Source organism: Heloderma suspectum, chromosome 2 (genome assembly GCF_057233095.1).
Source record: "Heloderma suspectum isolate Gila_16-S chromosome 2, 16-S_ref, whole genome shotgun sequence".
NCBI lineage: Eukaryota > Metazoa > Chordata > Lepidosauria > Squamata > Helodermatidae > Heloderma > Heloderma suspectum.
The window spans coordinates 375,682,971-375,708,881 of record NC_139459.1 but is presented as its reverse complement, the minus strand read 5'-3'; the positions used below and the strand labels follow the sequence as shown (position 1 = coordinate 375,708,881).

The following is a 25,911-nucleotide window of genomic DNA, read 5'->3' as shown; positions in this document are numbered from 1 at the left end:
TCATTTATATATTTCGAAATGATACTATCTATAGATAATATAAAATATATTAGTGATTTTTTTATTCTTTATAATCTTTTTTTCTTTTCCTTTTAATTAATATCAATATTATGATACTAGGATTAGTAAATATCTTTTGCTGGTTGTTCATAACCTTTATCATTATATAGTAGCTAAAAGGCACGATATGGCCAATGGAAATGAATTTTAAGCTTGCTTCTTTGTTACAAGCCTGAAGATACTATATTGAAATTGATTATTTATTGACCTTTATTGTATTGACCTGTAAGATTGGTATAATCTTTAAGTAGAGTGATATTTGAAATTTATGTGTAATGTAGTTTAAATTTAAGTTTGTTAGGTAAACTTCTGTTTAAATTTTGCTTTGTTTTCCGCTCCTTTTGTGTTTTTTATTCTTCTTCTTTGTTTGTTTCCCTTTTGCCCTTCTCTCTTCTTTTTATATTATCTCTTTTCTTCCTCTTCTTTTTTCCTTATTTCATTACTGATGGGTCCTCTTAAGAATACTGCTAATGTTGGAAACTATAGATGATTATGTTGTTGGTGTTCCTTGGTTCATTTATGAAGATAAAAGTAGAATAAAAAGTAAAAAAAAAAATTAATTGTTCATTGGAGAATAAGGTTAACAATCAGGTTGAGGCTTCTTTCCCCACTTCAACCTAAGTAGAAATTTAACATAGCAGAAAGATGAGATACACAAGGCACTTATTTATTTTTTAAAATCTTGACCCCGCATCTCCATTTTTAAAAATTAAAAACTTCAAAATGGTTTATAATAAAAATACAACACAGAAAAGCAGGATGAAAGCAGCACAGAAGGAAAACTAATGAAATCAGCAGGTGGCATTACGAAAATTAGGGCGCAAGCCTATGCAGCTTTAGACAGAACAAAGTCCTACAACTCCCAGCATTCCCCAGCCAGCCATGAGGAAGCAATGATGGCAACTTCCCAAGGGGCATGTAGAAAAGAGACAGCACAGCTGATCCTCAGGAAAGCCAGAGACACTCAAGCACAACCTGGAACGCCCCAGGAATGGGGAAAAGGAGTCACTACAAACTCCAGGAGAGTCAGAATACAGATAGTCCCTTCTGGATCTCCCAGCCTTTAGAGATCATTCCTCCGTCTGTTGTTTTTCTTTCTCATTAACCTTTTTTCCCCATCAGCTGTGTTGGGGGCAGCAGTGGAGAAAGGTATGCCCCCTCCCAATTCCCACCACCTTTGTGCCATACACTTGCCTTGAATGGTCCATATTAACAACGGTGGGTGGTGATAAGAGATGAATTCATTTCTTTACACCTTGAATGAAAACGTAGAATTTATCACCAAAATCCGTTTCCTTGCCAGATGAACAGAATACAAAAAACGTAGACCCAGACCCAGAACGTCCCATTGTCCAAGCATTTCTACTATCACTCTTTGCTGCGTTTTGTAAGGGCCAAATAAGATGCAAAGGCCCAGAGGAAGAAAGAGTAAATCACTCTGCTCAGCGTAATCTCTGGAGTCTACAAAGATGTTGATTCATGTGGAAGGTTCATCCACTCAGTGGGAGATTCATTCTTCTGTGGTTATTCTGATATCTAATAAAGCAAGCAAGCCATCTGAAGTTCTTTCCAGACTATGCATTTAAATAGTTGCTTCTTTACTAGCAAATGAAAAGGTAACAGAGCAACTCCCAACATTCCCCAGCCAGCCATGAGGAAGCAATGATGGCGACTTACCAAGGGGCACGTAGAAAAGAGGCAGCACAGCTGATCCTCAGGAAAGCCAGAGACACACAAGCACAACCTGGAACGCTCCAGGAATGGGGGAAAGGAGTCACCACAAACTCCAGGAGAGTTAGACTACAGACAGTCCCTTCTGGATCTCCCAGCCTTGTTGTTTTTCTTTCTCATTAACCTTTTTTCCCCATCAGCTGTGCTGGGGGCAGCAGTGGAGAAAGGTATGCCCCTCCCACCACTAAACCAGGGAGAAATGGGCGCAAATAGGGAAATGAAAATTATCCCCGCTTGTTACTCACCGCACTTGTTATGCATGGATGTTTATAGGAAACCCACTGTCCATAGTGCTTTTCTGGCATATGACAGCATCCGGCCAGGTTCTTTAAAAATAAAAATACCATGCTCCCAGAGGATAAGAGCGGGCAGGAATGGCAGTAACAATAGGCTAAAATTCTCACACAGTAGTTTAAGGAAGGGGAAGATCCTGCTAGGGTCTAGAAAAAAGCACTGTGCAAAGCCATAAACAGAAGAATGGTATTAGAGCTAAAGCCAAACCAAGTAAATCAGAAAAGGTTCATAGTCCCTCTAGCCACACAGAGGAACAAAGATGGCAAAACAGTTTTGTAACTGGGCAAGTCAAAAAGGATCTAACGTTCTGGATCGTATAAGGATCCAAGGACATGGGACAAGGCTACATCACCAGCTGGGCGGGAGAGAAATCTGGACGCATTCTTCAGGGGCAGTCCTATGGACATAAAAAACAGTGCAACTAAATGCCCATCTTGTAACCTCCCCTATTTTGGTTGACCTGGTTCAGACCCGGATTAATTAATCTTTGAGGGGCCATGGCATGCCGGCCACCATGTCGAATATGCAACCCCTGACTGGGGACTCGTGTTGTACAAACCTGGCAGGGGAGGGTTATTTGAGGGTTAGTCAGCAGTTAATTAACCCATGATGGGCTGATGTGACGTGCGAACTGGCCCTTCTGGTCTTGTGTTGTTCATTTAACTTGCCATTGTTTAATTTCCATTTGTTTGTGCTTATTGTTTTATACGTCTATGAGAAAACAATGGTTGCATTAATTTAGGATAGGAGTTTACTTTCTCCATTAACTGTGATGCTTGCTTCTTTCATGTTTAGTATCTGTTTCGAGGACCTCGAGAGCAGCCTACCCTATAATGGATAAATATGGACATTCCTTCCAAATTGATTTGATCACACACCTGTCTTGAGGGAGTCTGTTGGTGTGTTTGCGTTCAAAAAAATGTTTTGAATAACAGTGGTTTTGTTCGTTTTTACATCGGAAATGGCTGCTACGGGCGGAATGGATTCACCATCTCGGTCAATCACCCAGCCATGGTGGATTCTGATTTAAGTTATACGTTCTCTGGGGACAACTGTTGCCCCTGTGATGTGCTCCCATATAAGACGGGGGTTACCCATATGGGATCCCTGTGAGCACTCCCATACTGTTCCTAGAAAAGGCATGCCTGAAAACCACGTTGCGAGTAAAACGTGTGAACACTGAATTCATGTGGGAGAGAGTCAAGGAGTCTTTCCGGAGAGTTGAAGGTGGCTTGAAAGAAGGATTGCTGCTCATGCTAAGAGTGCACACAACCTCTGGCAAACCGGACTGCCCCGGTTTGTTGATTCTGAAAACACTGCAAAGCCTCCTTGACCAGAGGTGGGAATGAGACCAAGGAAATGTGTGTCCAGAGACACCAAACTTAAAATGCTGCCAGCTCCCTTCAAAACTGCCTGCCTGCCTCAGGCCGCACATTTCTGACTCCTCCATAAATCCTAATACAAGGTGAACTATAGGAATCCTCATCAAATGGGATGCAAATGGAAGGGACAATTCCCACCACCTTTGTGGAATGCATTTGCCTTGAACGGTCCACAATAATAGCAGTGGTGGGTAGTGATAAGAGATGAATTCATTTCTTTACTAGCAAATGAGAAAAGTTACAAAGCAAGGGGGCTGAATGGCACTCGCCCAAGAATCAAAACAGCCAAATTGTTCATCTTTTAACGAAAATGTAGAACTTATCACCAAAATCCGTTTCCTTGCCAGATGAACAGAATAGAAAAAACCTAGGCTCCATAGATCCAGGCCTTCTCATTGTCCAAGCACTTCTAACATCACCCTTTGCTGCGTTTTGTAAGGGCCAAATAAGATGCAAAGGCCCAGAGGAAGCAAGAATAAATCACTCTACACAGCGTAATCTTCCAGAAGGTTCATCCACTCAGACTATGCATTGAAATAGTTGCTTCCCTGTATGAGCTCACCTGTATTATACTGCAAAAGCCTTGCTACAACCAGAACATTTATAGAGCTTCCCCCTGTGTGAATACTCAGAGGTTGTTGTTCTTCAGTCGTTCAGTCGTGTCCGACTCTTCGTGACCCCATGGACCATAGCACGCCAGGCCTTCCTGTCCTCCGCTCTCTTCCGGAGTGTGCTCAGGTTCATATTCATTGCATCGGTGATGCTATCTAGCCATCTCATCCTCTGCCATCCCCTTCTCCTCAGAGGTAACAAAGGTCTATTTTATGAGAACAGGTTTCACCATATTGGCAGCATTATTATTGTTTCTTCCCAACAGGACTCCTTGATGTGAAGTCAGATTATGTTTTCATCAGAAACTCTTTCCATACTCAAGGAATTTACATCGTTTGCCCACCATGGCTTCTTTGATGTGAAGTAAGATGCACCCTCTTCTGGAAGCACTTTCCGCACTCCAGGCATTTAAACCGTTTCTCCATGATGTGGATTCTGTGATGTGAAGTAAGTTTATGGCCCCAACTGAACTGTTTTCCACACTGCAGGCATTTAAAGGGCTTCTCTCCGGTGTGAGTTCTTTGATGGGAGGCGAGGTGATGACTCCGCCTGAAGCGCTTTCCACACTCTAGGCATCTAAATGGTTTCTCTCCTGTGTGGATCGTTTGATGTGAATTAAGGTGAGAAATCTGAGTGAAACTCTTTCCACACTCCAAACATTTAAATGGCTTCTCCCCTGTGTGACTTCTTTGGTGTAGCGTAAGTTCCTGAGCCCGAAGGAAGCTCTTCCCACACTGCGGACATGTATGTGTTTTCTCCCCAGTGTGAATTATTTGATGGGAAGTAAGGTAATGACTCCATCTAAAGCTCTTTCCACACTCCAGGCATGTAAATGGTTTCTCCTCTGTGTGAGTTACTTTATGTACAGTCAGGCCTGAGCTCTGACTGAAGCTCTTCCCACATTCCAGACACTTGAATGGTTTCTCTCCTGTGTGGGTTCGAGTATGTTTAGTCAGGTCAGCACTCCAATAGAAGCTCTTTCCACACTTCAGGCATTTGTACGGTTTCTCCCCCGTGTGCATTCTTTGATGGGAGGTAAGCACATCATTCCGAGCAAAGCTCTTTCCACACTCCAGACATTTAAATGGTTTCTCCCCGGTGTGAATTCTTTGGTGGGAGGTAAGGTGGTCACGCTTACTGAAGCTCTTCCCACACTCCTGGCATTTAAATGGTTTCTCCCCTGTGTGGATTCTTTGATGGGAGGTAAGGTTGCTACTCCTACTGCAGCTCTTTCCACACTCTTGGCATTTAAACGGTTTCTCCTCTGTGTGGATTCTGTGGTGTAGAGTAAGGTCCCCAGGCTGACGGAAAGCCTTTCCACACTCTAGACATTTAAATGGTTTCTCCCCTGTGTGAATTCTTTGATGGGAGTTAAGGTGGGCACGCTTACTGAAGCTCTTTCCACACTCCTGGCATTTAAACGGTTTCTCCCCTGTGTGGATTCTGTGGTGTACAGTAAGATCCCCCTGCTGACGGAAAGCCTTCCCACACTCCAGACATTTAAATGGTTTCTCCCCTGTGTGAATTCTTTGATGGTTGGTAAGGCTACCATGCCCACGGAAGCTCTTTCCACACTCCAGGCATTTAAATGGTTTCTCCCCTGTGTGGATTCTGTGGTGCACAGTAAGCTGTCCACTCTGACCGAAGCACTTTCCACATTCCAGACATTTAAATGGTTTCTCCCCTGTGTGCATTCTTTGATGTGAAGTAAGGCAGTATCTCCGACTGAAGCTCTTGCTACACTCTAAACATTTAAATGGTTTCTCTCCTGTGTAAGTATTCCAAAGGTTATCAAGTTCTGACTTATGAGCAAGGCTTTTCCCACTCTCAGGGCACTCTGCTGTGTCTCGTCTGTGGAGTCTCTTATGTGAAGTAAGGTCTCCTTTCTGAGCGAAGCTCTTTCCACACTCCAAACACTGAAATGGTTTTTCCCCTGTGTGGATTCTTTGATGGATAGTTAGGTGTGTACTCCCTCGAAAGCTCTTTCCACACTCCAGACATTTAAACGGTTTCTCCCCCGTGTGGATTCTCTGATGTACAGTAAGTTGTCCACCCTGAGTGAAGCACTTTCCACATTCCAGACATTTATATGGTTTCTCCCCTGTGTGAATTTTTTGATGGGTTGCAAGGTAATCTTGCCGACTGAAACTCTTTCCACACTCTGGGCATTCACATGGTTTCTCCCCTGTGTGGATCCTTTGATGTGAATTAAGGTCTCCATTCCGAGTGAAGCTCTTTCCACACAGTAAACATGTAAACTGTTTCTCTCCTGTGTGAGTTTTCCAAAGGTTATCAACTTCTGACTTATGAGCAAGGCTTTTCCCACTCTCAGGGCACTCTGTCCTTTCCGATGCTGACTGTGTTTTTCCATGAACTGGTATTTCTGGAAATGCGCCATCCAGGCAAGAAATTGATTTACTCCTCTGCTTCTTTCTCAGAGTTCCTTGGTGCTTCTTTCTGAGATTTCCCTTGCGCTTCTTTCTCAGAGTTTCCTCCTGCTGCTTCTTTCCATCTGGATTCCCAGCATTCTCATCCACAACTGATACCGTATCGCTTTCCTTCAGCATTTGATGGACTTTCCTTTCATTCCCTGGCTCGCACACGTTCCCTGTGGAATTACAGAGAGAACCAGAACATGAGCGCAAAGAAGAAAGCGACTGTCAAATCAAGGAATGAACTGGATCAACTGCTGTGGAGATCCTCAGACAGCCATCTCTGACTGGGCGTGCCTTCAAAGACCTGGTGGGCAGGCCGGTCCTGTCACAAACTACCCTCTGACTTGCTCTTCACTGCAATTCCTAGGGAGAAGAGCGTGTGGCCAGGACAGGCATGAGCCAGGTGACCTGTGTCTGACCAGACCAGGAGCCAAAACAGCGGCCAGAGCAGGTAGCCACAAGCCCGTGGGCATCTCCTCAGAAAACCACTCTGCCCTGGACAGGCCATGTGCCATGTGTCAGCCCAAAGAGCCTGACGGGGTACAACTGGGGTACCGCCTGCCCTGCTGCCCCATGGCCTCCCTGGCAGAGCTGGCTGAGGCGGACCCAGGCCGGAAGGGACCTGGTGAGCTCAAAATGGCTGTGGGGGAGGAGTCTCACGTTTGGTCTCACGGTCCCAGTCCCTCCCTGCAGAAGTGTGTATGTGGGGGGCGCATTAAGATGTTTTGGGGTTGCATTCATCTATTATTAATTATTACTATTATTACTATTATTATTATTTATTAATGCAGTTTATGGGTTGTAATACAGCTGCAAAGACATCTCAGGCTGCCATACAGAATAAAAGCAGACAAGACGCTGCTATTGACACACTGTCTGTCAACTTGCCAGTGTACTGGCTGGTCCTGTTTCCTGGGTCCAGTTTCAGTTTTTGAAACCAGAGGATTTATTTAGCTGAAGACCTCTGGATGGTTCACGAAAACTGAAACCAAAAGGTAGAGCATAAAAGCAATATACAATATAAAACCTTTAAAGTAAGGTATCAAAATACAACCAAAATAACACCTAGCAGCAATCCAGAGATTTGAAATACAATAAAACTTTATTTTTTAAATAGAATGCCCAGAGCCTAGAAGGAGGCTGTGGTGTGGCCACTCCTGAAAAAACCCTTCCTGGGTCCAGAGGCCCATACTAAGTATTGTAAGGTCACAAACACTCCATTTCTGAGCAATGTGCTCCAAAAGGTGATAGCGATCCAGCTGCAGGCTGCACCCCCTCCCCCGTGCCATTCGGGAGGAAGAAAGTGTGGGATGTTTGAAAGGCCTCCTGAAAACCCACTTCTTGTTCTTTGCACTGTTTCTGTGGTTATTGTAGATGAAATTCTTTTTAGCAATATATATTAGTGATTTTAATATTTCTATGTAAAGCACTAAGAGATCTTATTACAATAAGCAATATTGGTTATTGTAACATCAGGAAAAACTTCCTGACTGTTAGAGCAATATGACAGTGGAACCAATGACCCAGGGAGGTGGTGGGATCTCCCACACTGGAGGCGTTTTAGACGAGGCTGGACAGTCACCTGTCAGGGATGCTCTGACTTGGATTCCTGCACTGAGCAGGGGGTGGGACTCGATGGTCTTGTAGGCCCCTTCCAACCCTACTATTCTATGATACTATATGTCAGTATTGTTAAATAAATAAAATATCATAAATTATCATAACAGAACGTGGCTGTGGAATTAGCAGACGGGGACTGTGGCTGTTCGGCCAGGAGTGGTCAGCCTGCATATTTCACCACTTCCCCTCCTCCTCCTGCCATCCTGCACACACACACACACGCACGCACTGCATTCCCCGCCATCTTCCTTTCTCTCCGATGTCCTGAAAACGAGTGTGGAGTTCCCTCTCAAGGCAGGTGAGACTGGCCCCATCTTTGCCCAGTTTTAGGTGGGAGGTGTAGGTGGTTTGGTTCTACTTTCTATTGTTAATACGGGGTTCATCTTCCTCTCTGTAGTTTAAATGATAGCAGTGCTGTTAATTTGATTTGCTGGGTTATATATCCAATCAACAGTGTTGCTGGCATTTCATCCCTCCTGAACTCTCTCTGCACGATAGTAGTCTGAAGTCATCTTTCTGGTTTGTTTGGAAAGGTCAAGCAGGGAAACTCTCCCTCCAAGAAATGATCCTGCTTGAACATCCCGCTAACTAACCCAGGGGTGGGGAACCTCCGGCCCACAGGCCAGATCAGGCCTGTGGAGGTTTCCAATCTGGCCCACAGAACCCTGAGCACCTGCTGTGGGTCCCTTCGCCACCTCCGATCTGGGATCAGAAATAACAAGGGGTACCCCTGGACACTGCTCACCCCCCACCCATGGGAAGCCAACAGGCAGGAAGGGGAATCCCTTTATTATCTCCACTCACAGATTGGAGATAACATCGGGATTCTGGTGGACTCGGCAGCACTTGCAGGAGCTGGTCTTGCAAGCATGTGCCTAGTCCCTTCCTGCGTCACTCATGCGCGAAATGGAACACAAACACAGCAGGAAGGAGGCCCACGAATCAGGCACTGCCTGCGGCAGTCAGCTCCTGCAAGGGCCGGCACATTCCGTTCCTCCATGCAGGGAGAAAAGGGGAGATGGGGACATGGTGAGAGGATGTCACGGAGAGGTAAGGGCTTTGGGGGCAGGGCCCTGACACCTTGCTGTGATCAGGCTGACTGGCTTGTTCCAGGGGTGGCAATCGGGTTCCCAGACCAAAAGAGAGATGCTGCTTCTTGATGACATACATGAGTTGTCGTGTTCTCATATTTGGACAAGTGCTAATACAGGGCTTGGTACGCTCTGTTGACGGGGTGCCGATGCCCTGAAAACTGGCCAGGCTGACACCTTTGCTTCCCCTTGTCCTTTTCCTCGGCAACCTCTGTGTGAGTGCAGCTCTGACCATTGGCCGGAGGAGAGACCGCTGCCATGCAGGTCACTCCTGAACAAACAGCACTAACCCCGGCACCTTTGTGAGCTGTCCCTTTCTCGTCCCTCCCCTTGCTAATATCTGTCAGTCAAGGCAAGAGGATCCTTACCCAGAGAGGACGCATTGCGATCATTCTCCTCCATGACTTCCCTTTGGCCTGGATCCAGCACAGCCCACTCCTCCAAGGACAGCAGGAGCTGAAAGAAAAAGACGCCATTCCTCAGCATGGCAAGAAAACCAGGAAGCAGAGGCAGGATTTTCAGACTGCCCTTCAACCTGGTCTCCAGGGCATTCGCTTTACATCACCATAACATCACCTCATAATAAATACAAAACAAAAACTGCAATCAAACATTACAACGCAGCCAGAAAAGTACCGATTAAAATCCTTAACCTGAGTGTGTAATAAGCCTGGCAGAATTAACAAGTTCTCACCTCACCCCGAAAGTAAAGCATTCAAGGAAGGGATGCAGTTTGTTTCCCATCAAATGCTCCTGCCTATTCTCCCCCCCCATCCCCCCATCCCCCTGCCTGCAGTGTTGCTTTGCAGCTCCTGCCTGCAATCTTGAACTCGCCAGACCCCTCCCAGACCCCGACTCAGCACCAGCAGCCTGGCCAGGACGCTCACAGTTTGGTTTAGCTTCTAAATAGGGAGGAGGGCGTGGAAAGCAGGACACGGCTCATTTTCTATATGGATCTTAAATGCTTTTTAGGCTGCCTTTCAGGGTGGAGCCCTTTCCCAAATGATCCCTCCAACATCCCCCGGAATGCCCCACCCACCCTGGTGGAGCGCTGCAGATCTTCACCCTCACTGGGGGGGTCCACAGGTTCAAGCAGCTCCAGCTTTCTGGGAGGGAGGAAAAGCCCCCCCCCGGCAGATTGACACCGTTATCTACCTGCCCCACCCCAGCATGAATGAAATCCACAAGCCCCAACCCCTGAACCCCCCCCCCCCAAACATACAGTCACAGCCCTTTTCACCCCTCTCAGACAGGAGGGGTGACTTTGTAAAAGCACCCTCCTATACTCACAATCACACGGGTGAAGAGGGCATGTCTGGTGTGTGTGTCTGAGTGTGTGAGCAGGACCAATGGCTCCATTTGCAGTCACCTGGCTAGGCCGCAGCTTCTCTCGCCCCTCATGCCCCAGACTTCCCTCCCTCCCCCTGCCCCCCACATGGGATATCCTCCCCCTGCCCCCCCCCAGCCTCCTCTCCTCCCCTCTTCTTCTCCCCTCCCCCCCCCGATTCTCCTGCTTCCCCCCTCGCCGCGCTCCTGGGCAAGGGCGGAGGAAGCCGGGCGCCTGCACGCCTCCTCGCGGAGCCCAGAGGCCAAGGCCGGGCAGGGACACCCTGCAGGGCCGGAGGGGAGTGGGAGGCAGGCCGCCAGCCGGCCGAGCAGTTCGGGGGGGGGCGCCGAAAAAGGAGAGGTTGGAGGTCTTCCGCCTTGCAGGCCATTCAAAGACAAAACTGAAACCTGTTTCTAGATTGGTTTGCAAAAAAATAATAATGGGGGGGCAGATTTACGGGACGGGGGCGCAACCATGGGGGCACACGGGGGATCTGGCAGGTGCCGTGGGGCCCGCAGGCACCGGGGTCCCCCCCCCCATTACGGGCTCAGCGGGCACAGAAGGTTTTTGGAGACGACCCCCGTCACCCGCAGTCATCCCGCAACGCGCACAGAGCTCTTCGCGCCTGTCGCGGGCCATGCGCGGCGGGCATCCGCCGACGCGGGAAGGGCTCTCCGCGGCGGACGGCGGGGGGCGAACTCGCGCCAGCGGCGCGCGGCACGGTCGTGCTCCGCGACCCCCGCCTCCGAAGCTGGCGCGCTTGCGGCCGGGCGGCGCTGGCTTCCCCGGGACACCTGCCCGCCGCCCGCGCGCCCCTCGCCCGCTCCTGCGCCCCCCGGCGCCTCACCGGGGGCAGGGAAGGGCCCCTCGCGCGCGCCCCGGTTCTGCCGCCCCTCGTCGACCCCGGCCCCCGCCCGCTCCTGCGCCCCCCGGCGCCTCACCGCTCGTGCAGCGGCCCCCTCGCCGCGCCGGCTCCGGGAAGGCGGCCGGGAGGAAGGACGGCCGCGCGTCCGCGGAGCGGAGGGCGGGACGGGACGGGAAGGCGCTGCCGGGCTGGGCGGCGGGGGCTGCAGGCCGAGCGGGGCAGGGGCCGGAGTCGCGCCCAGAGGCCAAGGCCGCGTCGAGGGTGTGGTAAGAGGGCGAAATGGCCCCCCCGGGTCAAGTCTAGTACTGGTCCAATGAAGCCATCGACACCGGGGAAAGGCCCAAGGCGTTTTATTGCTGGAGCAAGGCTGCGTACAAGAAAATATGCTCCACCCCCTGTAGCAGCCATGTCTAAGAGGTCTCATGTCCTTGCTGAGCTGGCATGGTTTAGCAAGAACAGCAATGTGGAAATCCCCTAACTTATTAACAGGCCGAGGTTGAGCCAAACGGCACATCATGTTCCAGTCCTCTGCTTGGCTTGCGTATTACTTGGCTTACATATCAAGGTCTTGTTCTTTGCTTATCATGCCCTATGACCCACTTTCTAAATCACAGACCACGCAGCTAGAAACAGTAAGAGAAGGGGAGGGGGAAATTGCCTGTTGTCATATCTATAAAAGCCACGTGTTCCTGTGCCTCGGGGTTTCTGGCTCTTTGGAAATGATTCCAGCCTTAAGCCCGCGCGTTACAGAAGAATCTCTTTTTCCTTCACACCGAGGTCTCTCTGACTCTGATTTCTGATTGGTTTGCAAAAAAATAATAATGGGGGGGGCAGGCCATGGGGGCACACGGGGGATCCTGGCAGGTGCCGTGGGGCCCGCAGGCACCGGGGTCCCCCCCCCCATTCCGGCCTCAGCGGGCACAGGTTTTTGGAGACGACCCCCGTCACCCGCAGTCATCCCGCAACGCGCACAGAGCTCTTCGCGCCTGTCGCGGGCCATCCGCGGCGGGCATCCGCCGGCACGCGGGAAGGGCTCTCCGCGGCGGGCGGCGAACTCGCGCCAGCGGCGCGCGGCACGGTCGTGCTCCGCGACCCCCGCCTCCGAAGCTGGCGCGCTTGCGGCCGGGCGGCGCTGGCTTCCCCGGGACACCTGCCCGCCGCCCGCGCGCCCCTCGCCTGCTCCTGCGCCCCCCGGCGCCTCACCGGGGGCAGGGAAGGGCCCCTCGCGCGCGCCCCAGTTCTGCCGGCCCCCTCGCCCCGGCTCCCGCCCGCTCCTGCGTCCCCCGGCGCCTCACCGCTCGTGCAGCAGCCCCCTCGCCGCGCCGGCTCCGGGAAGGCGGCCGGGAGGAAGGACGGCCGCGCGTCCGCGGAGCGGAGGGCGGGACGGGACGGGAAGGCGCTGCCGGGCTGGGCGGCGGGGGCGGGGGCTGCAGGCCGAGCGGGGCAGGGGCCGGAGTCGCGCCCAGAGGCCAAGGCCGCGTCGAGGGTGTGGTAAGAGGGCGAAATGGCCCCCCCTGGGTCAAGTCTAGTGCTGGTCCAATGAAGCCATCGACCCGGGGAAAGGCCCAAGGCGTTTTATTGCTGGAGCAAGGCTGCGTACAAGAAAATAGCTCCACCCCCGAGGAAACCTCAGGCTGGTCTTCTATAGCTAGCTGGAGTGACCTAAACAAAAGCACCCATGCCTCAGTAATTGTCCACTTTGTTACATCTATTACTAAGAGAAAAGCATCTAAAGTTTCTTAGATCGCTATCAGGAAAGTCCCTAAAGTTTCTCCTTGCGCGTGGGTGACAGCGGGTGACAACTTGTTTATAAGAATGGAAAGATATGCCTAACCACAAAGCTAAGTAGAACATTCTGTGGTTTGGCTGAAGTACAAACAGTCGGTTACATGTTCTTGCTCAAGCAGTTCATTTCTTGGAACATTTCTTGCTGCTCTGACAGCTAAAAGTGCATGAACAGCATAACAATCCCATCAGCCTTAGCAAAGGTTATATAACGAGCAAAGATGGAGTCACTCTGGTCAAGCTAATAACAACAGTCCTAATCTTATATGATCAAGCCTCTGAACCCTAACTGTCGAGATTATACCAGGAAATGGGAAGGAGCTTTTTTGCGCTTCTCAATCCCCCCTTGGAGCACATACTGTGAACAGTATTCATGGATCATTGCCTTGTTGTGGCGAAGGGGCTTGCATTGTTGCAGAACCCAGAGTCAGAGAGACCACGGAGTGAAGGAAAAAGAGATTCTTTAACGCGCGGGCTTAAGGCTGGAATCATTTCCAAAGAGCCAGAAGCTTCGAGGCATTGCCACACATTACTTTTATAGAGTTGATGACACACAAGCGACCATTTCTCCCACCCCCTCTATTGTGGTTTTACAGTTGGCACAGTTGTTTACAGCACAGGAAATAGGTTACAGGGCATTCTATGTTAAGAACCAAGATGCAGTTGCTGCAATAAGCAAAAGAAACAGAGAACATAACTATGTTATGCAATTCGTCTTGCTAACAAGGAAAGTTTAATTTTGCTGTTCCTGCTGCCAAACTATGCTAGCTCAGCAAGAACATGAGACCACTTAGTCTGACCCCCTGATATGGCTGCTACATTCCCCCCTTAAATGCATAATTTCATTACAATTATAGCATTTCATTACACAAGTAGACATTCTGGTTTGCGAAGCATAACACAGGACTCTTATAGCAACCCTCTTACTTAATATCTTGTTGAGCTATTAGAGCGTAGAGGGCGGCAGTTTTATTAGCCGAGACATAAAACAGATTGGTTAAACAGCGCATAAGACAAGGAATGCAAAGGCATAACAGTATCTCTATGAACAACACTGATAGAATTAGGATGAACAATGCTTTTAAGCCAGCTAAGATCTGGAAGCCAAGGGGTTAACCAATTTAGCTAATTGTTTTGTCCCATTATGTCAGCCACTATATTATGCATGCAGATTATTGATTTGAACATCTACAGCATTACTATTATTAGTCAAATTAAATGATGGGGGAGAAAAAGATTAAAAAAAAACCTGTTTGCAGGTATATCTCTTGGCAAACAAAAATGTTTTATTCCAGTGATGTTAGCTAGGTGAAGCCAGTAATTATCAGCGAATCGCTGGGACAGATTTCCCTCTCTAGGGGCAAACCCCCTTTTTGCGTACCTTATTAAGGAAACACAGTGCAACACTACTAACACTACAGCACGCATGTTTGATCTTCTTTGGGATCTGACCGTACGCTGGGCAGCTATTCACCTGGCAAGCTGCAGTAGGGTCTAGTCCCCTTCAATTTTCCCCAGTTGCAGGTCTGACCATATGCAGGGATACAGGGTCTCCCGGTGTGCCCACAGTAAGGTCTAGCCTGAGTTTTCTTACTGCTTCTTTAGAATGACTTTTAAAGGATTTTTGAAAAGGAAAGAAATCCTTTCAAAGGATTTTTGTTTACAGTCTACTCCCCCCCTCTCACTCTCTCGACTCGTGTCTAATGTATCCAGGGTTTAACTCCAGCTGCTTTTATAGCTGCGGGGGTGGAAAGTATAACAGTTTTTAGTCCTCTCTATCTGGGAGTCAAAGGGTTATTTTTCTACTTTTTAACTTATACTTTATTTCCTGGTTGGAAAGGATGAACTTTTGTGATGGGAATTGGGGGCTTATTTTCTAAGACAAAGCGAAGCTGGGCTTGAAGAACTTTGCCCAGTGTTTGGACTTCTTGTTTAAGGCTAATGTTTGTTTGCTCTTGATGCCACTCCAGTGTCAATTATGAAGTCAATGTCACGGCCCCTCACAGTCAATGTCACGGCCCCTCTCAAGCTGTCTTCTCTCTCGCCCATTCTGGCTCCTTTGGTTTTCTCTTTTGTGTATTTGATTCATTTTATTTGGGCATTCTTGCCACCAATGTCTATTTTGTCCACACTGGGCACACTGGTTTTTTTCTTAAGAATTCTCTGCCTCTGCCAGGTCTTCTTCTATTTCTTCCACGTCTTCTTGGGCCTCTGGGTCGAGGGGGGTATACTGGCAATAGGCATCTAAAAGACGCTCCAAGTATGCTCTGGGGCCTCGGTGGCACTTTGCAGCACTTTAGACACTTTAGTCATATTAACTGACTTCTTCATACCTGCCTTCATGGCTTCTAACAGCAGGGTTTGATACTGGGTGAGGTGCTCTAGCTCCGCTTGTGTTTTGGGATTCCAGCGGTGGGGAGGGGGATTACTTACAAGGAGACTTTATTGGGTAACTTACAGCACACAGGCGCACCTAATGGTTGGATCAGACAGCTTCTCTGAACCATGAGCTATTGAGCTAAATGGGTTTACATGTTACTCATGAGGCAGCACAACACTAGCAAGCATTTTCAGCATAGGCTAGAAGTGTTTGGTTCTCAGGCACAGCTTCTTGTAAACACTTTTTGCATGGTAAGGCATGATGGAGCAGATCCAGCAATTGGGGGGGAAAGCTCTCAGGGCTATCTATCACTAGACGAGCTAGCCAGGGATTTACAATATCACACACACACACACACACACACACACACACACCTCTTCTCTTCCCCTTCAACTTGGTACACGAAAGCAAAGTGCCGAAACTCAGGACGCTGGGGGGTGATGGGCATCGCCTTATACTTGCATTTTTCAGGCAGCCATTAATCTTCTTCGGGGAGGCGGTGGGGTGATTTGCAGGACTTCAAAGGCAAGCTTCTCAGTTTGTTTGTATTTGTAAATCCCAAGCTCAAAACAGGACACGATGAGGTACAGGGCAGCCAAATCTTTGCTTTGGCACGGGCAACAAATAGGTCAGCTTTTTTCGCTGGGGTCTCAAACAGGAAAACAGTCTTAATTTAAAGTTGTAACATCACTGACAGCGTCAGCCAGCCAGCTACACAAATCTCACTGTTTTTTAAGACAGTTACTCCAATATCTTCTTTTCTTCTCAATCAGGTTGGGTCTTCCAACTTACACAGTTTATTGCAGCTTCCAGGAACATGTTAGTAGCGTGATTTTGGCTTGGCCAGGAACATGCTGTCTGGTTTCTCGGTCTCTTCAACACACACACTTAGGCAGTCCAACACTGGACACTCAAATTAGTGAGATTTCTTCATTGCAGGGAATCCCACGGCAAAAGCTTAACGGTTACGCTCTTCAGAAATCATATAGCTGGTGGTCTACAGGCTCTACAAAATTCTAGGACAGTTCAAAGCTAAACACGGCTACCTTGACAGAGATCTTCATCGTGGTCTTTCCGCTTCATTCTGCCTTGGGACAGTCTTATGGCACACTTTCCACTCGAAGAGGGGTCTAGCCTGTGCCCTGGGGGCTGATTCTTCATTTTTATTCTCTATTTTGCGCCTTCATCTTCTGGGTCTTCATTTTCAGTTTTTATTTCTTAGGGATTTCATTTCAATTAGGCGAGGTGATGATGTTGCACAACTCAGAACGTTGTGGGCAATTTTCCTGCCCCCCCCCCCTCGGCACTCTAGGCTAACAGCTACTTCTTCGGCCTTACACTCTCACGCTCCCACACTTTGTTAAAAGCCAGGCTGTCCTGCAACATTTCTCTAATTAACAGCCTCAGATCTTGTTCTTTTTTTTTTTTCCTCAGCTCAACCTTGAGCTTTTTGCTGTTTCCTCTCTCTATTCTGAATCTTTAAAAAAAAAAAAAATCTTTCCCCCTTTTTTTTTACATACATCTCAAGGGGGTGCAATTCTTGCTTCCCCCACCTCCCATAGCCTCCCTCTTAAGATGAAGACGGACACAAAGAGGGAAGGGGATTGGTCAGCGAGTAAGGGGTCTCACTGACCGACATGAGAGGAATTTCACACCACGCACTTTGCTACTGGCCTGGGCACCCGGACGGTCAACGGTATGCAACAGAAACCGCAGTAGCCACTCACACAATCATCAATTCTCACCATTTTATTCATATGTCCCTGCCACCCACTTTTTCACTAGAGCGGAAGCGGCTTCCTTAGCGCTTTGCTAGGTACTGGCGCCCGCTCGGGGGTGTGATCAGGCCCCCCTTCTACCCTCAAGGGGTAGGTTCTTTTTGTATACGTATACCAACACTGACCTTCTTCAGAAGGTGGGGCCCTCTTTTTTTCTGCCCAGTGGCCTTTTTCCCTAAAGGCGGGGCCCTCTTTTTATTCCATATACTTGCCTTTCTCCCGAAGGCTTCCAGTGTGGGTTTCAACTCAATTGCAGCTGCAGTATAGGCAGGGCTCAAGTTCCTTCCTCCGCTTCCCAAGGTTCTCTTGCTGCTCGCTGCCGTTTGGGCGATCCCGGCGCAGGCTTTCTCCCATTCACCCGACAAAAAGGTCGGTGGCGCCAAGAAAGGGAGGCATGCGCCGAGCCCTCCCTCCCGGTGCGGCGATTAAGAGTAGGCAACTGCCACCTTTCTGTCTCAGAGCCTGCCACATCTGAGTCACGGCAACATTTATGTTGCAGAACCCAGAGTCAGAGAGACCACGGAGTGAAGGAAAAAGAGATTCTTTATTTAACGCGCGGGCTTAAGGCTGGAATCATTTCCAAAGAGCCGGAAGCCTCGAGGCATTGCCACACATTACTTTTATAGAGTTGATGACACACAAGCGACCCTTTCTCCCACCCCCTCTCTTGTGGTTTTACAGTTGGCACAGTTGTTTACAGTACAGGAAATAGGTTACAGGGCATTCTATGTTAAGAACTAAGATACAGTTGATGCAATAAGCAAAAGGAACAGAGAACATAACTATGTTATGCAATTCATCTTGCTGACAAGGAAAGTTTAATTTTGCTGTTCCTGCTGCCAAACTATGCTAGCTCAGCAAGAACATGAGACCACTTAGTCTGACCCCCTGATATGGCTGCTACAGCATAACTCAGTGAAGCCATAAGCTATGCCATGCAGGGCCACCCAAGACGGACAGGTCATGGCGGAGAGTTCTGACAAAATGTGGTCCGCTGGAGAAGGAAATGGCAACCCACTCCAGTATTCTTGCCAAGAAAACCCCATGGTACGTATTGTTGCAGAAATCAGAGTCAGAGAGACCACGGAGTGAAGGAAAAAGTGTTCTTTATTAACGCGCGGGCTTTATGGCTGGAATCACTTCCAAAGAGCCAAAAGCCCCGAGGCACATTAACACATTGCTTTTATAGATATGGTTACACACAGACGAATTTCTCCCCCACCCCTTCTCTTGTGGCTTTTCAGTTAGCTCAGTTGTTTATGATACAGGAAATGGGTCATAGGACATGATAAGCAAAGAACAGTAACATGATATGCAATTTGACTTAACCTTAGCCTTGCTGACAAGTCAGAAAACTTCTACATTTCTTATTTTGCTAAACAATAGCTCAGCAAGGCTACTTAGGCTGACCCCCGATATGGCTACTACATTCCCCCCTTAAATGCATAATTTTACTACAATTATAGCATTTTTACTAAGCAAATAGTCATTATAGTTTGCAAAACATGATACAGGACTCTTATGGCAACTCTCTTACTTAATGTCCTGCTGAGCTATTAGAGCGTAGAGGGCGGCCGTTTTTGTGGCCGAGGCAGTAAACAAATTGTTTAAGCAACGCATAAGCCAGGGAGTGCAAAAGCATAACAGTGCCCCCATTAATATCACTGGTAAGATCAGAATAAACAATGCCTTGAGCCAGCTGAGATTTGGAAGCCAAGAGGTCAACCAATCAAGCCAATCATGTTGTCCTATTTTTATATCAGCCACTATATGTTGCAGATTGTTGATCTGTACATCTACAGCATTACTATTATCAGTTAAATTAAAACAGCAAAGTTTTTGGTGCGTCTCACAACCCAGATGATGAAGAAGGAAGAGGTAATCTATACCAGCTCTATTTTCCAGAACAGCACCTCTTAAGTCACGCAACTCTTTATTTAATACTGACAATGCTCATGAATAGTGACAATATTTTTGTCACTATTATTATATTATAATAATAGTGACAATAATAGTGATAATAGTGACAATACTACTGGGGAAGAGTAGAGGGTATTTCCAGGTAGCGCCAGAAAGAGTGAAGCGGCTGGGCCAAAGCCGAAAGGACACTCAGCTGTGGATGTGTCTGGAGGTGAAAAGAAAATCCGATGCTGTGAAGAACAATATTGTTTAGGAACCTGGAATGTCAGATCAATGAATCAAGGTAAGCTGGAGGTGGTCAAACATGAGATGGCAAGATTGAACATCGACATCTTGGGAATCAGCGAACTCAAATGGACAGGCATGGGCGAATTTAATTCAGGTGACCATCATATCTACTACTGTGGGCAAGAATCCCGTAGAAGAAATGGAGTAGCACTCATAGTCAACAAAAGGGTGGGAAAAGCAGTACTGGGGTACAATCTCAAAAACGATAGAATGATCTCAGTACGAATCCAGGGCAAACCATTCAACGTCACAGTAATTCAAGTCTATGCCCCAACCACTGATGCCGAAGAAGCTGAGGTTGATGGGTTCCATGAAGACCTACAACACCTTCTAGAACTAACACCAAAAAAAGATGTCCTCTTCATCATAAGGGATTGGAATGCAAAAGTAGGAAGTCAAGAAATCACCAGGACAACAGGCAGGCATGGCCTTGGTGTACAAAATGAAGCAGGACAAAAGCTAATAGAGTTTTGCCAAGAGAACACGCTGATCATAGCAAACACTCTTTTCCAACAGCACAAGAGACGACTCTACACATGGACATCACCAGATGGTCAATATCGAAATCAGATCGATTATGTCCTTTGCTGTCAAAGATAGAGAAGCTCTATACAGTCAGTAAAAACAAGACCTGGAGCTGACTGAGGCTCAGATCATGAGCTGCTTCTTGCAAAATTGCAGCTTAAATTGAAGAACGTAGGGAAAACCACTAAACCATTCAGGTATGACCTCAATCATATCCCTTATGAATATACAGTGGAGGTGAGGAATAGATTTCAGGGATTAGACCTGATAGACAGAGTGCCTGAGGAACTATGGACGGAGGTCCGTAACATTGTTCAGGAGGCAGCAACGAAATCCATCCCAAAGAAAAAGAAATGCAAGAAAGCCAAGTGGCTGTCTGATGAGGCTTTACAAGTAGCTGAAGAAAGAAGGGAAGCGAAAAGCAAGGGAGAAAGGGGAAGATATATCCAACTGAATGCAGAGTTCCAGAGAATAGCAAGGAGAGACAAGAAGGCCTTCTTAAATGAACAATGCAAAGAAATCGAGGAAAACAACAGAATGGGAAAGACTAGAGATCTCTTCAAGAAAATTGGAGATCTCAAGGGAACGTTTTGCGCAAAGACGGGCATGATAAAGGACAAAGAAGGCAGGGACCTAACAGAAGCAGATGAGATTAAGAAGAGGTGGCAAGAATACACAGAAGAACTATACAGGAAAGATCTGAATGTCCCTGATAGCCATGATAGTGCGGTCACTGAACTTGAGCCGGACATCCTCGAGAGTGAAGTGAAGTGGGCCTTAGGAAGCATTAGTAACAACAAAGCTAGCGGAGATGACAGTATTCCAGCTGAGCTATTTAAAATCCTAAAAGATGATGCTGTTAGAGTGCTGCATTCAATATGCCAACAAATTTGGAACACTCAACAATGGCCACAAGACTGGAAAAGGTCAGTTTACATACCAGTTCCAAAGAAGGGCAACGCCAAAGAGTGTTCAAACTACCGCACAATTGCGCTCATTCAACATGGCAGCAAGGTGATGCTCAAAATCCTACAAGCTAGGCTTCAGCAGTATGCGAACCGAGAACTACTGGAAGTACAAGCTGGGTTTCAAAGAGGCAGAGGAACTAGAGATCAAATCGCCAACGTTCGCTGGATCATGGAGAAAGCAAGAGAATTCCAGAAAAACGTCTATTTCTGCTTCATTGACTACGCTAAAGCCTTTGATTGTGTGGATCACAACAAACTGTGGCAAATTCTTAAAGTGATGGGAGTACCAGACCACCTTACCTGTCTCCTGAGAAACCTGTACGAGGGTCAAGAAGCAACAGTAAGAACCAGACATGGAACAACCGAGTGGTTCAAAATTGGGAAAGGAGTACGACAAGGCTGCATATTGTCACCCTGCTTATTTAACTTATATGCAGAGTACATCATGAGAAATGCCGGGTTGGATGAATCACAGGTCGGAATTAAGATTGCCGGGAGAATTATCAACAACCTCCGATATGCAGACGATACCACCCTAATGGCAGAAAGCGAAGAGGATCTAAAGAGCCTCTTGTTGAGGGTGAAAGAGGAGAGTGCAAAAGCTGGTTTGAAACTCAACATTAAAAAAACGAAGATCATGGCATCTGGCCCCATCACTTCCTAGCATATAGAAAAGAAATGGAAGCAGTGACAGATTTTACTTTCTTGGGCTCCAAGATCACCGCAGACGGTGACTGTAGCCATGAAATTAAAAGACGCTTGCTCCTTGGAAGGAAAGCTATGGCAAACCTAGACAGCATAGTAAGAAGCAGAGACATCACCTTGCCGACAAAGGTCCATCTAATCAAAGCTATGGTTTTCCCAGTAGTAATGTATGGCTGTGAGAACTGGAGTATAAGGAAGGCTGAGCGCCGAAGAATTGATGCTTTCGAGCTGTGGTGCTGGAGAAGACTCTTACGAGTCCCCTGGACTGCAAGGAGGTCCAATCAGTCCATCCTAAAGGAAATCAACCCTGACTGCTCATTGGAAGGACAGATACTGAAGCTGAAGCTGAAATATTTTGGCCACCTAATGCAAAGAGAAAACTCTCTGGAAAAGACCCTGATGCTGGGAAAGACTGAAGGCAAAAGGAGAAGGGGACGACAGAGGATGAGATGGCTAGATAGCATCACTGATGCAATGAAGATGAACTTGAGCACACTCCGGGAGAGAGTGCAGGACAGGAAGGCCTGGCGTGCTATGGTCCATGGGGTCACGAAGAGTCGGACATGACTGAACGACTGAACAACAACAACAACAATGCTCGTGAGGTGGTATTTATGCTCTTGGCCAAGCTAATAGCTAACCGGTTGATTTCCAGACCATCAGCCAAGGCTAGACCTGGAACTCCAACTAACGATACTGCCAGTGCCAATTTTTCTGAGTCTGAGTATAGCTGTAGGTGGCTATTACAATTTTCAGTTAGTTGGAGTGCTCTAGGCTGCCGTCGACGGATTTCCTCTGGCCACCGGGGAAGAATTGGCACCAGGCGGCTAAGGCAACATGGGTGGTTATCAGACAAGTTAGCTGGAATGAATGACCAGGTACGGGAACCACAGGTCCAAAACCATCCATGAGGCAGAAGTATATGTGCATAATTAAAAGATATGTTTTGAATTTCATTACAGTGGAAGGGGGGGCCAGGGATAGCTTTACATTTCCCAGAAGATTTTTGACAATCATTCGTCCACAAGTGGCATTTGTTCCAGCTACGATGGGAGTACGTAGAGTGAACTCTGTAGGGGGTAAGATTTTCGTAACTATGCCCCAGTCAGAATTTTGGGAATAAGTCAAGTTTATATTAAAATTGCTTAACATAGTATCATTTTGAATTCTTTCAGGATGTTTACAGACAGGTATTAGGCAAGAGCCAATAAGCCTGTTTGCAGGTATATCTCTTGGTAAACAAAAATGCTTTACTCCAGTGATGTTAGCTAAGTGAAGCCAGTAATTATCAGTGAATCGCTGGGACAGATTTCCCTCTCTAGGGGCAAACCCCCTTTTTGCGTACCTTATTGAGGAAACACAATGCAACACTACTAACACTACAACACGCATGTTTGATCTTTGGGATCTGACCGTACGCTGGGCAGCTATTCACCTGGCAAGCTGCAGTAGGGTCTAGTCCCCTTCTTCAATTTTCCCCAGTTGCAGGTCTGACCGTACGCAGGGTGGACAGTCTCTCGGTGTGCCCACAGTAAGGTCTAGCCTGAGTCTTCTTACTGCTTTTTCAGAATAATTTTTAAAGGATTTTCAGGATTTCTGTTCACAGTCCATTCCCCCCCCCTCGCTCTCTTGACTCATGTCCAATGTATCCAGGGTTTAACTCCAGCTACTTTCACAGCTGTGGGGGTGGAAAGTATAACAGTTTTTGGTCCTCTCCATCTGGGAGTCAAAGGGTCATTTTTCCACTCTTTGACCCATACTTCATCTCCTGGTTGGAAAGGATGAATCTCTGTAATGGGAATTGGGGGCTTATTTTCTAAGACAAAGCGACGCTGGGCTTGAAGAACTTTGCCCAGCGCCTGGACCTCTTGTCTTAAGCTAACGTTTGCTAGTTCTTGTAGGTTTCCTTTTAATCTAACCAAAATTTGAGGAGGCCTACCGTACATCAGTTCAAACGGGGACAAACCAGTAGTTTTGTGGGGAGTACATCAGATTCTGAACAGAGCTAAGGGCAACATTTCTGTCCATTTCTGCTTGGTTTCTTGACACAGCTTGGCTAAATGGGTTTTGATAGTTCGGTTCATTCTTTCTACCTGTCCGGAACTCTGTGGACGATAGGCACAATGAAGTTTCCACTGGATGCCTAGTAGACGGTTAACTTCTTGCAACACTTTATCAATAAAGGCAGGGCCATTATCAGATCCAATAAACAGAGGCAGCCCATGTCTCGGGATAATGTCTTTCATTAAAGCTTTTATAATTTCCCTTGCTTTCTCAGTCCGGGTCGGCTAGGCCTCTACCCATCCCGTGTAAGAACATACGAAGACTAATAGGTAACAATAAGGTCCTGCCCTGGGCATGTCGGTAAAGTCAACTACTAGAGCTTCAAAAGGGAGGGTACCATGCTGCTGAACTCCTGGCAGAGGTCCCCTTCCTTGTTTTGGGTTATTTTTGGTACATTCTATACACCGCATAGATGCTGACTTGGTAAAGCTGTGTATCCCATTGATGTAAACTTGCTTTTGTAACAGCGCTGCTAGGGCACTTTTCCCTAAATGGGTGGCTTTATGAGCTGCCTGCACAATACTCCAGGTTAGCTGGTGTGGTACAAAAATCCGTCCATCTGGCAGTTCCCACCACCTCTGGGCAGTCTTCTTTGCTCTTAAAGACTCAACAGCCATTTGGTCTTTCTCTGCAGTATACTTTGGGTACGCGTCTGTCAAGTCGACTTGGAACAATGGGGTTGCTAAGAGTGCCAATTCTTCTGCCTTATCTTGGTTACTTCTAAGGGCGGCCTGCTTAGCCACTGGTCTGCCCATTGGTTTCCCTTGGCGATATCGTTGGTTCCTTTCTGATGCCCTCGACAATGCATCACTGCTACACGTTTAGGGTGCCACACAGCATCTAATAAAGCTGAAATTTCTACCACACTTTTAATGCCCTGGCCTGCTGAGTTTATTAACCCCTTCTCACGGTATAGTGCTCCATGGGCATGGAGAGTGGTGAACGCATACTTGGAATCTGTGTAAATGTTGACTGTGAGTCCAGCAGCCAGCGTCAAAGCTCGAATAAGGGTGATCAGCTCCGCCTTTTGAGCTGAGGTCCCTACGGACAGAGGGCTTGCTTCATTTACTTTGTCTCTAGTTACCACTGCATAGCCTGCATATCTTTTTCCATCTCGGACAAAACTACTTCCATCTGTGAAGTAGGTGACATCTGGGTGGGGCCACGGACTATCACGCAGGTCCGGCCGACTAGAATAAACTTCATCCATAGTCTCAATGCAGTTATGTTCAGGTTGACCCCCTGATTCTACTGGTAGCAAGGTGGCTGGATTTAGACTAGAAGACACTTCTAATTTAATGTGTGGGTTTTCACAGAGCATAGCTTGCTACTTGGTCATGCGCTCGTTGGTGAACCAGTAATTTCCTTTGTATTCCATTAGTGTGAATACTGCATGTGGGACCCGCACCACTAGCTCTTGCCCCATTGATAACTTATCTGCCTCCTTAACTAGGAGAGCTGTTGCTGCAATAGCCTTTAAACATGCTGGCCAGCCTCTGGCAACAGGATCTAATTATTTAGATAGATATGCCACGGGGCGCTGCCATGAGCCGAGTTGTTGTGTCAGTACTCCTACAGCTACATTGTCTCGTTCGTGAACATACAGCAAAAAGGGCTTTGTTACATCTGGAAGTCCTAAAGCTGGCGCTTGGAGCAGCGCCTTTTTGATGTCTACAAAAGCCTTCCTCTGCGGCTTGTCCCATTGGAAAAGAGCTGTTTCTGGACCTTTAGTAGCTTCATATAGGGGCTTGCTCATCACAGCAAAATTGGGGATCCAAATTCTGCAAAACCCAGCGGCTCCTAGGAACTCCCGTACTTGCCTCCTGGTTGTTGGTTCAGGTAGGGCACACACAGTCTCTTTTTGTTCAGGACCCAATTTGCGTTGTCGTTGAGACACTATAAACCCCAGATATTGTACTTGGGTTTTACATAACTGCGCCTTTTTCCAGGACACTTTGTATCCACGATCCCACAAGAGTTGTAACAATTCATGGGTGCCTTGCCTGCATTCAAATTATGACGACGTCGCAAGCATCAAATCGTCTACATACTGTAGCAAAACTCTTTTCCTGGGTTCTGAG

The 25,911-nt window shown here is 47.6% G+C and overlaps 2 protein-coding genes across 3 annotated transcripts in view; one reads left to right on the top strand and one right to left on the bottom strand.

The window, feature by feature from the left end:
* The window catches only part of LOC146356234 (uncharacterized), a 943,348-nt gene that overhangs the window by 847,781 nt on the left and 69,656 nt on the right, over positions 1–25,911 (top strand). The gene's annotated exons all lie outside the window — the stretch shown is intronic.
* Positions 712–12,787, bottom strand: LOC146356237 (uncharacterized). Of its 2 annotated transcripts, none has more exons than XM_084831269.1 (3): positions 12,713–12,787; positions 9,594–9,681; positions 712–6,687 (listed from the first exon to the last, which is right to left on the bottom strand). In XM_084831269.1, the coding sequence occupies exons 2-3, from the start codon at positions 9,625–9,627 to the stop codon at positions 4,406–4,408; spliced, it is 2,316 nt and encodes a 771-aa protein (XP_084687395.1). In that variant the 5' UTR covers positions 9,628–9,681; positions 12,713–12,787; the 3' UTR covers positions 712–4,405. The 2 variants fall into 2 exon arrangements, with proteins under 2 accessions (XP_084687395.1, XP_084687394.1); XM_084831268.1 differs by lacking the exon at positions 12,713–12,787 and adding an exon at positions 11,494–12,175.